The following is a 15278-nucleotide window of genomic DNA, read 5'->3' as shown; positions in this document are numbered from 1 at the left end:
TCTTAAGCAAAGCTCTTTAGCTGGGTTCTCTGCCTAGCTGTCCTGGGGAGAGCGGCTCTATGTTTGTCTTTGGTTGGTGACAGTGGAGGAACATGTGGTTCTGCTCTAGCCAATGCTGAGCCTAGAAAGGGAGATCAGGACTCGCAGACTAGCAGCAGTGTTGGCACAGGGGGATCTCTGCCACCCCTGCAGAAAGCCTAAACAGAAAAACAAAAGGAGAGAGGAGATTTATAACAGGAAGAGAAGAGATCAGAATGCTGGACTGGGGGAAAGGGATCTTGCAGGGCAGACATCAGAGATGCAAAAACAAACTGGACAAGAGTCTGTGTGACTGGATTTACAAGATGTAAAGCGTTACCAAGAGGAACTCACTGTACCCACAACAGCAGAGGACTTGTTGTGTTTCAAGGATCGTGAAGGTGGAGAGGTGGAACGTGAGAAGCTCTCCTGTGGTTACGAGGATGACAAATTAGCCCTTATTCAGCAAGGAGAAAGGGGAGCACTCTGAGGTGAGTGAAGTGCACAGTCATACTTATTTTCACTTGGTTTAGCCGTGTTGTTACACCTCTGGCACAGCGTAATCAATTTGTAAATAAGCAGGGCTAAGACATGCATCACTAACTTCATCACTAATCCCTGCTGGTTTATATTTGACTGATTTATTAACAGCATTCCATGCGTCAGTATAGATATTGCCTTTCTTAAAAAAAAAAAAATAGTAATAATGTACAGGGTGAAATTTAGTTCAAGTGGTGTCTTGTGGTTGTGTTTCCCTCCATCTCGGTAGCTGTGTGTCCTTACCTCAGTGATAACATGGAGCTCTTTGTCTCTCTGATGTGTCACTATCTAGGATCGGGAGATGCTGTCCACAGCTCAGCAGATGCTGCAGGACAGCCGCTCCAAGATTGAGCTGATTCGAATGCAGATTATCAAAGTCACCCAGACTAGTGTTGGTGATGGCCACAGCACCCATGACAGCTCCCATCATGGAGGTCAGAGATTTATGGTACAGTTGAGGAGTGGGATCATGTTTGCATGCAAACAAACAGATATTTTCCTGCAATATGAACAATATGATTGTACCATAGGGCATCGATCAGCCTTTGTGTTGTTTTCCTCTTGTGCTGTTATGACATTGAAAAGCACTCTAGAAAATTGAGCGTGGTTGTAACTGACCTCTATCCCAGCCATTTGAGAAAGCATCTACGTGCACAACAATGTCTGCTGACTCTGAACTATTATTTTATCTCCTTCGTACACGATGGTGGTGGAGTCTGGCGGCTTTTCTGATTGAACCCTGATCCTGCAGGATACTCCCCAGTGGCAGGCAGTCCCTTGGACATTCGCCTGGCTGAGTTACAAAACCATGTCCAGAGAGAGACAGATGTGTTGGCGTTGGCCAGGGATGTTGTGAAACAGCTGGAAGGGCTTTCATCACAGGACCAACTGGCCCTGGCTGAGGTAAAATACAATTTCCAGATCTTGTTAGCAGCCTGTAATATAGGAAAAACATCAGCATTTACATACTCTAATATTAATATTAAATATTTCCTCATGATGTATCCTAATCCCCAAGTGTGTTTTGAGAATGTATAAAATGAGTACTGTAGGGCATCGGAATATATTGGGTGTGTACTCTTGTGCATCTGCAAATTATACTTTACTAACCCTAACCAGTAAATATATTGTGCCTGCATGAAACTGTCCTTCCATCCCCAGGCTCAGTCCCGTGTGCTGGAGTCCTCTCAGAAGATGGACCTTCTGCGCGTCTCCCTGGAGAGATGCCTGAAAGAGATGTCCCAGGACCATCTCCAGGAGCCTATTATGAAAGAGGATCTCTCCACGGGATCTTCTCCATCTGAAGGTCAAAAGCAGAACCGCCTACTCTCGTTCCTCTCCACCCCCTCCTCCACATCCTTCATCAAGCCTGCTTGTCTAACAGGTATTTACAGTGTCCCGGCTCTAAATAAAAAATATTTGTGAACATGGTTTCATTTGTTTGGTAATTTTCTCTCTGGAACTAAATTATGTTTTTTGGTATTGTAACATTCAGGCACACTTGAGATCAAGCTAAATGGATGTGAGGACTTGCTGATATCTTTAACTGGCTCAGACAAAGTGAACAGTGCATCCTTGACTGTATCAGATCACAATGTCCAAGGCACTACCAACCAACCACCTTGTCTTAACACAGACAACCTATCCAGTAAGTTTAATAGTCAGAAGTAAACATTTGATACAACTTTGATAAAACCAAAAACTTGGAGGATTGTAAGGATTGTCTATATCAAAGGTCCTGCCTGAATTTGAACACCAACTGTACTTACACCGTGTATTCCAAACATGGCTGCTTGTGTGTGACAGTGGAGGTCAGTGCTGTGCTGCGGCTGGACAGCAGACTGGTGGGCCGCACCCACTGGAGACCCCAAGGCAAGCAGGCCTGGAACCAGAGTTTTCACATACAACTGGAGAGGGTGAGTGACATATTTATCAGATGAATGGAAGGGATTGTCTTCACCCGACAGTAGTACACCATACATAAGACTTTCTATTGTATTATTGCAGTACTAAGTGTGACCAGTAGAGGTCCCCCTATACTTGTCTATGTTGATGTGAATCATTTTGAAGCTCTTGCTTTGGAGGGGAGAGATTTATTTGCATCCTTCTGTCCGATCTTCGTCTAAAGTCTCGGGAGCTGGAAATCGGGGTCTTCTGGCAAGACTGGAGAGGGATGTGTGCTGTCAATTTCCTGCGTCTAGAGGAGTTCATGGACAACCAGCAACATGCCCAGTGTTTGTGCCTGGATCCCCAGGGAAAACTCTTCACAGAGGTATCATATCTAAAGATGTCCTCTTCAACTGCAACAACCTCTACATACACACAAAATACTCCAAAACAGTTATAAACAAGCAACCTAATTAAATGAATGAGCTACTGTGAACATAACATATACAATCAGAATGCCTTATATGCTGTTGGTGTTATAGATCACATTTATCAACACAATCATTGAGCGCCAGCCCAAACTCAGACGGCAGAGGTGCATCTTCACAAAGGAGAAAGGTATTGCCTCTATGGGTTAACCCTAACTCCATGTGGCCCCCCACATCTTCTTACAGTAGTGCTCATGTTTCTGTAGTCAGGACAGATGTTATATCGAGGAGAACCTTGTGTTCTCTATCCCTTTTCCCTCAGGGAAGAACTTACTTCGTGCTGCCCAGATGAACATGAACTTTGCCACATGGGGTCACCTGATGATGAGTGTGCTGCCTCAGTGCAGGTCTTTTACCACGATGAGCTCATCTGTGCCTCCATCGTCTGACCCTGTGGCTAGCTCTCCACCTTCCACAGACAAGGTCATCCCATTAACACCTCCACTGCCAGGGTGAGACGCAAGACAGCCTGGTACTGTGGGGTGAAATATGTCACATATAGTAATGGCCATTACTGGATTGTGCATTACATACTGTACTAACGTCACTTCAGCATATGTGATATTTCCGATTTTCTGTTGAAATCGTATGGTTCTTCCCTGTTTCCCTTTGTCTGTAGTGATGTACCAGTGATCAGGCTTAACATAAGTGAGGATCAGCCGTCTAAAATGTCTTGCATTGACCAGGGAAAAACTGTCCCCAACACTGTCTCCACAGCACAAACACCACCAATGCCTAAACTGACAGAACACCAGGTGATCATCCCAACCAGGTCTCCCTTGGTTATAAATACAGCATGGTAGCATTATTGATTACATTTATTTACTGTACTGGTGTTAGAATTTATACCCACCATCTTTGAATCTTTGAAACAGTGTCTCTTTCTTTTCAGCCCACCATTGGAAACAACACACCAGAGAGCAAAGAAAATGGATCAGATTCCAAGTATTATGAACACAAACACACACACGCACGCCGACACATGGTGCTCTAGTATGCTTCTGTCTAAGGATGTTTATAAGTGTTATGACTTCAATGAAAAGTAATAAATGCTATTTGGCCCCTGTACAAGGATGAAGATGGAGGATTTCAAATGCATCTCTGTTTTGGGAAGAGGACACTTTGGGAAGGTTGTTCGTTTTGTCAATGGAAACGAGAACGAATTGATTTTTGTTGTTGTGTTTTTTTTTGTCATATTTGATGTGTTTTCGTATTCAGGTACTTCTAGCTGAGTTTAAGAAAACAGGAACACTGTATGCCATAAAAGCATTGAAGAAAAGGGACATTGTGACTCGTGATGAAGTTGACAGGTCAGTAATAGCCCCATGGAAAATGCATGGCACAAGGAAATGGACCGAAGTAATTGCTAAGTGCTCATTCAGGGTTATCGTTTCCCAGTCTAATGAGCGAGAGGAGGATCTTTGAAATGAGTCATCCCTTTCTGGTGAATCTGCATGGCTGCTTTCAGACCAGTGAGCATGTGTGTTTCGTCATGGAGTACTCACCAGGAGGTGACCTAATGATCCACATCCACAATAATGTCTTCTCTGAGGTTCAAGCTAGGTAAGAAACATTCATACACGTACATGCACGTTTGCACACACACACACAAACACTTCATTGATAATAATTGTATTTTCTGTTTGACTTTGTGTTACAGGTTTTACTCAGCCTGTGTTTTGTTGGGTCTAGAGTTCCTACATCTGAATAAAATAGTTTATAGGTAAGAATGACATATATTTAATGTATGTTGTTCCACACAAATGCACGATACACTTTACAATGAATTTCAATATTGTGTTATGAACAGAGATTTGAAACTGGATAACTTGCTGATGGACGCTGATGGGTTTATCAAAATCACAGACTTTGGACTTTGTAAGGAGGGTAAGATATCATTTTAGGGTGTGACTTACTCAACCCAAAATTACTATCAGTAATAATAGGCTTCTGTGACATCACTATTTGAATTCACTTGCTAAGTGTTTTCTCACATTTGTTTCGACAGGAATGGGCCATGGTGACCGAACCTCAACATTCTGTGGAACACCAGAATTCCTGGCCCCTGAGGTCCTCACTGATGACAACTACACACGAGCAGTGGACTGGTGGGGGATGGGCGTCCTTATCTTTGAGATGCTCGTGGGAGAGGTTAGTCACCCGCACCAACTGCACACCACACTTTCATAGCGGAAAGATATAATTGGAATCATCTATGAGCAACCACGTCTCTGTCCGGTCGATGCGGTCTTCAGTGTCGCATGTACAATAAAGATAATACTATTATATAGTGTAAATACCTTTATTGTTAGGGCATGTGAAGTAGAACATGCAGCTTAGGGAGTACAATAATCCGAAGTGGTATGTCTCTCTCTCCACAATTTCGGTTAGTCTCCATTCCCAGGTGAAGATGAAGAGGAGGTTTTTGACAGCATTGTTAATGATGATGTAGAGTATCCTAGCTGCCTCTCTCCAGACTCAGCCTCCATCATCCAGAAGGTAATGGGATTCATGTGCTCCACTTATCTACTCTCTCGTTTCTCATAAAGTCTTGTTTTTGTCTCTTACTTGAGCTGTTGTACTGTTCAGCTGCTCAAAAAGAACCCACTGAAAAGACTAGGAGGAGGAGAAGAGGATGCAACTGAGGTTAAGGGGGAGAAATTCTTCAAGGTAATTTAATATCCCACTGTGTTGAGTTTGCCTTGATGTGAGTGCATGCCTTGTTTTCTAATCTAACAATATCACACAAAACAATTTCACAGACGATAGACTGGGATGCCTTGCTCGCCAAGAAAGTGAAACCCCCGTTCCTGCCATTACTCAAGGCGTCCATGGACGTTAGCAACTTTGACAAGGAGTTCACAAAACTCCAGCCAGTCCTGTCTCCCCCTCCTGTGTCCTGCAGCCTCTCCTCAGAACAGCAACAGGCCTTCGTAGACTTTGACTTCTCTACCCTGCACGGATGAGGACGTCGGACACCAGGGAGACTGAAATGTCATCAAACTTCTGCATGAGCTGTTCTGTAGCACACTACCATTGCTGATAACAACTAAACGCTCTGTATTTGTATTCAGATGACAGACGAGGCGGACAGGCAGTCTTCAGAAGCCATCGTCACCAAAAACCAAACAGAGAGAATACTTTCAGGATTGTAACCCTTTATATTTGGAGCGAGTCGGACAGCCTGACTCAGTAACGGTTCCAATGTGCTATAGTATTTAATGCTATGGTATTTATTTTGGAATGGATTTTTGTCTAATGACAATGGATACCATCTACAAACACAAAAACAATTGTTGGAATCCAGGGACAGAATCCAAGCATGCTTTGTGGCCTTTGCTTATGTTGCCATTGCCTGATAAGTTTCCTTCTAAAGGTACATGCTGCCATTTCTATGCATCACTGTGAGAGGCTTTGCCCACTGCCTTGACAAAGCAAATGGAAAAAAAGCTATTTTATTCCTGTGACATGTCCTTTATATAAATATTGTTACATGTGAAGATGCAATGTCTATACTTATATATATTGTTCCAATAACTTCCTCAATGACATTTGTGAATTTAAGATTTTCTTTAAAAAGTGCATGGCACAATTTGTCTAGGACTGTGTTGTCATAAGCCACACGATAAGCCATTTACGAGATAGCCATAAATATGAATTAAATAGTGCTTTGACTATAGCAATGCTTTAAAAGTTATGCAATAACAGTGATAATGTAAAGAAGCTTTTGTGTGTTTGTTTTGCAATTCAACAGTTCAATATGGTTACTGTTGATTACAACAGTATGAGTGTATGTGGACTACCACAACCAGGAACGTATGTGTGTGACAGAAATATGTATCCATGAGAGTCAGATGTGTGTCCTACATCAGAAATGTGACTCCAGTCTATGTCTAGTTGTTTCATTACCTCTAAACAAAGTTTGTACATACTAAATCTATTATCTTCCCACAAAACGTGGCTAAACACATTCAATAAATAAATAATGCAAATGAATGGAATATCCTGTTTTACTGTGACTCTTGTGTCAATACAAAACACGGCTTAATAATTTACAATAGATAACAAAGAAAAATATGTAAAAAAAAGGTACAAATGTAAGGATTAAATGGGGAACACAGTGGTTAAAAATCTTTTTGATTAGAGTTTTTAACGTAGTCAGCGCAACACAACAGTTGACCTACACACACTGTCACTCTCTGAGAGCTCCAAATGCATCACCCAGTGGAATCCCAACACATCGTCATGTTCAACAGTACGAGTCAGACATAACTGTGGCTCCCTTTGTAGTACACCTGCTCCCAGACCACTGTCCGGCACATGCAGAAGAAGTCCCACAGATTACAGAAAAAGCCCCGATCAAAAGGGTTCTCCTCATCGGTGCAGCTCTTTAGATAGGAGATTCGGTGTCGAGACATGAACTCCCAAGTGGTAGAACTGACGGAGACCAGGTACAAGTGGCAGCACATGAGGACGACCACCACCAAAGAGAAAACCCCGACAAGACCCAGCGAAGCCAGCAGGAAGCCATTTACTCTGAACCACACCTTCCACGTGTCAGCAGAAGAGATGCCTGACCTGTAAGACACGGACGTCTAGTATCAGAAACCAAACAAAGAGTGGGGTATGCTACGAGTCGGATCAAATATTCACCCACACTTACCATGCTATCTGAAGTGCCCAGAGTAAAACCACCAGCTGCACTGTCAGATATATGATGAACCAGCGGTGGTTCCTTTCCCCGACACAATTGTCGATCCAAGGACAGTGATGATCAAACCGACGCACACAGTGTTTACAGGTATGGCAGTGCTTGGCCCTCATAGGTTGCTGCTTGAAAGAAAAGGAAGAGAACACAGTACAGTACTCACAATTACAGCAATTTGTAACGATTGTATCATTTTTTTTTATCTGAGGACACACCATGATGTTGTATGTCTCTCAACTGGCTACAGTACCTGGAAAAGACAGTATCCACAACGGCGTAATCGAGGAGTGGAGCTATCAGGCATCATCTCCTCCAACTCTTCACTTACAGCTGGAGGACACTGGTAAAACATGTTATTGTATGTGTGTAATTGCCATAAGTAATATATCAGAATTAGATTAAAAGTTATAGCTGCCTAAAATCGTTCCATGTTTATCGTACCTTAATACTGTCAGAGAGGACAAATCCCGGGTCCATTAAAGACACGGTGAAGTACAGCATTACTGACAGCAAAACCAGCAAGGAGAACACCACTGGCTGCGTCAAATCACCCTTCTCCTCTTGTCTTCTCAAGTCTAGCAGGGCAAGAGATAACTAGGTTTACTTACTGAGAACACAACCTTTTCTGACAATTACATTCAGAAACGTGTGTGGGTTGATAAGTGTTGGTCTTACGAAGCCAAACTACTGAACAAGCTACTACGAGGTTAGCTTGTGTCATATTTCGGTTTACCTGTGTTATGTAGAAATAGAATCAAAGTAATAACCCATGTCAGGACAACATGTGTGGTCCTAATTAGATGACCAGATCGAAAAATGTTTTTTAACATCGTTGCATGATCGATTCTAACTTGCCAGCTAGATATACAATAGCGAACCACTTGCTCGCAGCGATTATAAACACTTCCTGGAATGATCACATGTTTGGCCTAGCCAATAAAAATGTCGCCATTTGATATATTCAACCGAGCAGGGCACAGGGTACATTTGTTCTGAATTCCAAGGTGAGCCAGTTATTAATAAAACCCACGCGGCCATGTCCTTCATTCCTCACCAGTCTTCAATCCAATTTCCTCGTGGTGTAACGAAAATATTTATATTAAATTAATTTACACCTCAGAAATAAACATGAGCCAAAAGTATTTGAATATTTTGCATTTATTTCAACCAAAAGTATAATATAAAATTACAATAAAAATGTATTTTGAAAAGTTAGGAATCCTACCAACTTTTTAAGTTCAATTACATTCATAAAGGTGTCTCCAGCATTTGATTAAAGTGCATTTTGTGTTACTAAACTATGAAGCCACTAGTTTTTTTAACAAACGTTTTCAATGTTTCAAATGTCTTCAAAACACATACGGTTACAAAGTTTTCCCTGAACAAGTGAACTTAATGGATCTCATCCAATAACAATATTTTCGAATTACATTGGAGCAAATGTCACATCACAATCAAGTACTTTCATGATGCAATAAAATGCAAATGTGCACTTCCAATGTCTCAGGTTGTAAGAAACTGCTCAACAGGCAACATATAACACTAAATAAATATTGTATGGACACAAATACGTTTCTTGTTCATAAAATAAACTTACTTTGTAAACTTAATTGGCTCAAAAGTAGCAAATCTTGCTATTGAGAAGGGATGCATTTGCCCGGAGAAAGTATCAAAAAAAAATTTGTGAAACCATTAAATTGCAAGAAACGTTTCTGGATACATTTTAGGCATAACAGCATTTGCACAGGGCACAGCTAAAGTAGTGTTAACATGGGACGCAAACTAGACTGCAGTTTTAATGTGGACACAATGCAAATCTGCATAGACTTTAACGGCAACTACATTTGGTCCTCAAGTAAAGAGCATTACAAACATTCTCTGTAGAGTTGCGGTAATAACTTATTGCTCTTCTAAAATAGCAGCATCTGTCATAGTGAGGGGAGGTTCCCTTTCCCTTCTTCGTTTTCAGCTCACAGAGTCGATAACATTGATCTTGGCATTTCATAATCCTGCACCTCGCCCACCTTCCATCCTCTGACATTCATAGAATGAGATGGCTCCATAAACCTCGGGTCCAATCGTTCCCATGATCCCACAGCCAAACCCCAGTCGGGGAGGCTAACATACTCGGTCTGTTGCTGACCCCATCACCTCAACGCGACGTCACTCCTAGTGACGTCTTCAGGTTCTCGTATACCACGTAACTGATGCTGACAGCTGGAATGACCTTAAGGAAGTTGGGGGCCAGACCCCTGTAGAGACCTGTGGGCCCCTCGGTCCTGATGATTTGTTTGAAGAGTCCAGACATGGTCATCTGAGGGCTGCCCTCAAAAGTTGCTGAATGGGACAATAAAAGAAACAGGGTCAGAAGGAACGATGCCTGGACAAATTTTAAAAAAACGGATCACCATTCCAATGTGAAGATCGGGTTGTGCATGGTTGAGAATCTCACCTTGTGCCTGCATCCGGGTGCGTACCAAAGCCAAGGGGTAGCTGGCCAGCTGACCACAGGTGCTAGATACTGTGCCACAAGCCAGCAGGACTAATATGCCTGGGTCAGTGCTGTTAGTGCCATACTTCTGGAGCCAGGAATTCTTTAACGTCTGTAAAGTGAGGGGAGAAAGTGAGAAAAGGCCTTATGCAGCAGCCAATGTGATAAAAAGATGTGACCCTTTAAGAAAGCCATTTGCAGTCTCCATTTACCTCATACACAGCCAAGTCAATGCCAGCATAAGGGATGATGCCCAACATGTTGGGAACATAACCCTTGTAGAAGGCACCCAGTCCCTCCTTCCTGATGATATGCTTGGCACAGTCCGTGATCCCAGAGTATTGACCAGTTGTTCTCAGGGCAAGTCTTGTTTTGAGTACCTGCAGGTTCAGAATAGAAAACAATAAAATCAACCAAACAAGTCATGAGAAGGAGGCTATACATTTCTCAACAATAACTCATTTAACTGAAATGCATACGTTAATGGTTTTCAGGGATCTGAATCAGGAAGACAAATTACCTCCATGGGGTAGATGGTACTCTGAGCAATGACTCCAGCCAGAGAGCCAGCGAGGAAGCGCTCCAAAATACCCAGACTCTCCTTGTTGCTGCCAATCAGGCGTTTGATCTATACAGGCGTCACCAGGATAAAGAAACGCATTTATAATACAAAATCTTCCCAATGAAAAAACACCAGAAAAAAGGATGCCTCAGAATAGAATCCAAGTTTAATCTCAGAAGTAACCAAAGTATTTACCTGCTCATAGGCCATAAACTTGAGAGCAGATTCAGGGGCAATTTTGATTATGTTGACCCCGTTCCCTCTCCACAGTGACCTCATGCCCCCTTCTTTGATCATCTGGGTGAGTCCAGTCATGATACACATGTTGTTGCTACGGGAACCATGAACCTGTCAAATGAAGAACACGGGGTCAAATACAATCTCATTAAACATCTCCAGTCAGATGTGTAAAAAAACAAATACACACACACACAAAAAAAAAAAAAAGTTCCCCTGGGCACACAACTGATCCGCTGACGCAAATTGGCCTATTGACACATATGCCCACTCTTATCATGTACACCAAGAACTACAATCGATGGCGTAACTGTAGCCCATCATGTACATCTGTGAAGAAGGTGTGCTGGCTCCCCTCCAGTAATTGGTTGACAGAAGTGGACTCATCGACCATACGCGCTAAACTAGACTTTGGACCCCTGTTCCAGCACATTTACGTCAAAACTTGGGAGGTACTTGTTAACTCATTTATCACTAAGATAACCAGTCTTGCTGTAATTTCTTTTTTATCTACCATGTCCCTGGAAGGTTACGTAAGCAGTACGCTTTAACCCTGCCAACATTCAAGTCTGATTGAGAAAGTAGGTCCAGTTGTCCTACCTGCATGAGCACTTTGAGCCGGTCTAAAGGGGCGGTGAAGGTTCTAGAAACGACTCCTGCACCTCCGCCTGCAGTCAGATGTCTCCACCACATCCCAGTCAGCTTTTCCTCCGAGGTGAACTCATCAGGCACCATCATGTTCTCACCCACATCAAAGATCTGAAGGTGAAGGTAACGGTCAGAAAAAATCTCATCTCTATGAAAGGAGGGTATAAAAGGACTGATCATGGGACAGGGGTTAGTTTTAAGCCAAATAAATACTTTGGAATTAATTAGGTTTTCCAGCCATTTTCTTGGTAACCAACTTATGTCTAAGAAATAGGAAGTCTGCTTTACTCAACATTTATGGCCAATATTACAAGATTAAAGGCCGAAGGTCATGACAACTCTTGATAAAGCTTGCCATTAGTCATATTTCATATCCTGGGACAGTGAGGGAGACCTCACAAATGTAGACTGATCAGGGTACATGACCTTCCTCCCACTGACATGCTCTGTATCAGTCATGTCAATGAGAGCAATTACCAGAGGGTATACTCTGGAAACAGTGACGAGAGTCCAAATGATTATGCAACGCTCTGTGACATTTCGCCTGGCCTTCGTCTTGGGTTACCACTGCCGAAAGGGAACATCTATATATTTGTAGCCACGTGGCTAAAACCATTAAATGCCAAGTAGATGATGGCACATACAAAATGTAAACAGACCAAGATTAGGTGGTATAAATGTCAGCTCATTGAGGATGTCAAGAATTTCATAACTCCTGCAAAGGAGTTCTTGAAAGTAATTATAGCTACCAAATTTTACACCCTTTTGCATAAGTGTACTTTCAACCCACCAATCTTTTAGTCATAAGCCTCCCAATTCAGAACAAACTCTAGGACTTAATTGCTGACGCAGGTCTAGGGATCTTAAAGGGATTAGTGGGTCAATGGATTAGGTTCAATCGGAAGTGCCAACCGTCAACCTCCGCTCCCCATTCATGTAAATAAACTCGTCTCTGTTCTCACCGTGGAGTGTTTCCAGTAGAGGATGATCTCTGGGATGTGTTCAGCAGGTTCCAGCAGATTGTACTTGCTTAACTCGTTCCAGTCGATGGTCATTGTTCCGTTCTTATCCATACTATTCAAACGAGACAATTACATTTCAATACTCATTCAATTCGGGGGTGTTCGACAACACAGGCTGTAAACAAAAGTAGGAGGAGGCTTCATCGTTCAGGCGACGTTTACCTTTTCAGGACTTTCTCGGCGTGCTGCTGGGAGATGCGTACTCCGAGGTCCTGAAGTGACTGCATGATCTCTTTGGAATCTATACGACCTGAACAGAAATAATTCAACATTTATTCCACCGGAAAATGTATGCCATGGTCCAGAGCCAATGGCCTAACACCTATTTGTCTTTTCATTCGTGTGAATGGGTGCAACTGTACCTGCACTCTTTTGGTCGAGACTCTTGAAGACAAGTTTAAGATCTTTGTCATGATCTTGCAAATAGTGAACAAACTCCTCAAAGGCCAGCTGTCCATCCAAGTCCTTCTCTTTGTGTCTCACAGCTTTCTACAGAAGAGAAAAGAAAAATGCTAAAAGCTTGATCTAAGAACCAATGCATGCCACTGGCATTACATATTCAACAGTCACAATAAATCTGGTCAGGTGGCTTGTGGGACGCATTCATGGGCCTTGGCAGTTGCCCTTTATTATTTGGCATTTGGCTTGAATTCTGTACTAAGGCCTTCGGTAGCCAATTAAATGGGCCACGCTTCACAAGTTTCACCATTTCAGTGCCCTGCCAATAAGATTTATTTCAGCAATGTCTGCAACATGAGGGAGATGTTGAAAGGACACTTAGCATTAGTTCTGCAGTGCATGTACTGAATTCAGAGAGTGGCACTGTTACACTATTCAAACCAGCGTATCAAATATCAGTTAGCCTGCAACCCAAATGCTTGCGGTCCAGTCCTGTTTTAGACAAGCTAGCCAGGCCCAGACAGGATTAGGCCTATCTGGCACAGTGTGTCTTGGCACGTCGACCTATCGTTAAGGATATAGATAGATGTTCTGAAGTCGTGGCTACTACACGCGCTGTAGACGCTGGTCTATGCCAAGAACATTGCTCCTTAGCAAGTGGGTCACGGACATGCACTGTCGGGTCGGAGTTTAAAACTACCCCCCACCCCCGCCCCCCCTAATTAAATTAGCCTTCGTTTTACACTTGTAACTATTGGGGAATAACAACATAAATTAACAACTAACGATATAAAAATAAAAGATTATGATCAAGTCTCATCTCAAGCCCCCATGCACTTCTTTAAACAATTAAACGCATTAGAGCGCACCACTTTCCGCCATTTATGCAGATAATCGGAAGTGGGCAGTACTTACAGGAATGTGTAGTTTAAGGCACACCCCGCTTTAACTTTTGATTTAAAAGTGTTTAACTTACTAAACAAAGTTCATGATATAAACTTCAGACACACTCCGTCAGTTCTTACCTTTCTCCATTTCTGGTATGTTGAAAATTCCTGAGACGGTAGAAATACACTCAACTTGAAGAGGGATTTCAGCTCCGATGGTAGTCCATTTGACTCAAAATATTCAAATTCAATCGGGTCTATATTCGGAACAGGCACATAAAGGCAAAGACCAAGCATGTTGATATCGAAATAAAAACGTTCCACAATAAATAAATAAATAGAAAGCTGAAACGATAGAAGACTCCCGAAAGGAAAGAGAACGATCCTCTTAAAATGCCGGTAAGGAAGTGCCTCGTGTTAAAGAAGCGTTAACCACTCCCTTTTACAAAAAGGATTCGTATCATTGGCTGATTCGTTTTTTTTTCTCACTACCATTTTCATTGACGACGTCAATTTGCTCTAGACCAACCACAGCGTCAACCCATTGATCGGTCCCACAAACATGGAGGCCCATTCCTTTGTGCGTCATACTGGGGCAAACGCCCTCTTACTTAAAAAAAAAAGAAGTCAGATCTGCTTCTACATTTTGTGTTGAGCGTCCAGAAATAGTTTCTCATTTATTTTGGCATTGTATATATGTAGAACGTTTATGGAAGGATATTCACAGTTTTATAATTGTTAATATTCTTGATAACTTTAGTTTATTGTGGGAGAATGTGCTGCTCGGTTTCCTTAACCATAGTAAAGATAAAGAGTAACAATTTGACCTTGTAAATCTAGTTGTGCTGATTGGTATATTTCATATTTGTAAGTGTAAATTCAAATAAATAAAAAGCCACTCTTCTGTGTTTTCTATAGAGAATTTGAGCAATAACCCTGTAAGACCCCTGGTTGTAAAATTACAACGTCACTTTTAGCTCTCTAATTGCTCATTTTGGAAAGACCATATTTATCCAATGGCATTGCAAGTCAAGACAATATGACCCTAGCTATGGCCATTGTCTATTTAAATGTGGTCTTTCAATTTTGTTTTTTGGAGAGCTAAAAGTGATGTTGTAATTTTAAACCGGGTCATACAGGGTGAAGTTAAAACTGTACATTTGTGTGCATCCTTTAATGTATTTGTATGATCTATCATTACTTGTACCCCCCTAGCATATGTAATCACTACTTGTTTGTATACTGGTCTTTCCTCACTGACATTTGTTCTAGTATTTAAACAACAACCTACAGTGTGAACACAGAGTCAACTGTTGACTGCATGTCAACTGTTGTTCTGCACGGCCTGCAGCCATGAAGCCAGGCCCTCTAATCGGGTCTGGAGCTGGAAG

At 42.1% G+C, this 15278-nt stretch overlaps 3 protein-coding genes across 4 annotated transcripts; 1 reads left to right on the top strand and 2 right to left on the bottom strand.

Annotated features, from left to right (window-relative positions):
* The first annotated feature begins 83 nt into the window (after positions 1-83).
* On the top strand, positions 84-6926 carry LOC146232884 (serine/threonine-protein kinase N2-like). Its single transcript, XM_084690174.1, has 20 exons — positions 84-509; positions 851-992; positions 1310-1461; positions 1720-1942; positions 2054-2206; positions 2365-2474; positions 2687-2830; positions 2988-3063; positions 3196-3385; positions 3553-3688; positions 3826-3878; positions 4006-4063; positions 4152-4243; positions 4332-4496; positions 4594-4656; positions 4744-4820; positions 4942-5084; positions 5325-5432; positions 5523-5603; positions 5696-6926. Exons 2-20 carry the CDS (start codon positions 860-862, stop codon positions 5897-5899), a joined length of 2361 nt encoding a protein of 786 aa, XP_084546300.1. The 5' UTR covers positions 84-509; positions 851-859; the 3' UTR covers positions 5900-6926.
* Positions 6926-8554, bottom strand: zdhhc12a (zDHHC palmitoyltransferase 12a). Of its 2 annotated transcripts, none has more exons than XM_084690177.1 (5): positions 8375-8554; positions 8083-8216; positions 7892-8005; positions 7597-7763; positions 6926-7511 (listed from the first exon to the last, which is right to left on the bottom strand). In XM_084690177.1, exons 1-5 carry the CDS (start codon positions 8469-8471, stop codon positions 7196-7198), a joined length of 828 nt encoding a protein of 275 aa, XP_084546303.1. In that variant the 5' UTR covers positions 8472-8554; the 3' UTR covers positions 6926-7195. The 2 variants fall into 2 exon arrangements, with proteins under 2 accessions (XP_084546303.1, XP_084546302.1); XM_084690176.1 differs by having other exon boundaries at positions 7892-7981; positions 8375-8553.
* A 227-nt stretch (positions 8555-8781) lies between these two features.
* slc25a25a (solute carrier family 25 member 25a) lies at positions 8782-14301 on the bottom strand. The gene is made up of 10 exons (XM_084690175.1): positions 14026-14301; positions 12964-13090; positions 12764-12851; positions 12542-12653; positions 11532-11690; positions 10890-11042; positions 10653-10760; positions 10345-10512; positions 10094-10244; positions 8782-9978 (listed from the first exon to the last, which is right to left on the bottom strand). The coding sequence occupies exons 1-10, from the start codon at positions 14182-14184 to the stop codon at positions 9794-9796; spliced, it is 1410 nt and encodes a 469-aa protein (XP_084546301.1). The 5' UTR covers positions 14185-14301; the 3' UTR covers positions 8782-9793.
* Between the last annotated feature and the right edge of the window lie 977 nt (positions 14302-15278).

Source organism: Hypomesus nipponensis, chromosome 24, assembly GCF_054491055.1.
Source record: "Hypomesus nipponensis isolate SF chromosome 24, ASM5449105v1, whole genome shotgun sequence".
In the NCBI taxonomy this organism is placed as follows: domain Eukaryota; kingdom Metazoa; phylum Chordata; class Actinopteri; order Osmeriformes; family Osmeridae; genus Hypomesus; species Hypomesus nipponensis.
Note: the sequence above shows the minus strand (reverse complement) of the source record. Positions and strands in the feature narration are given on the sequence as shown.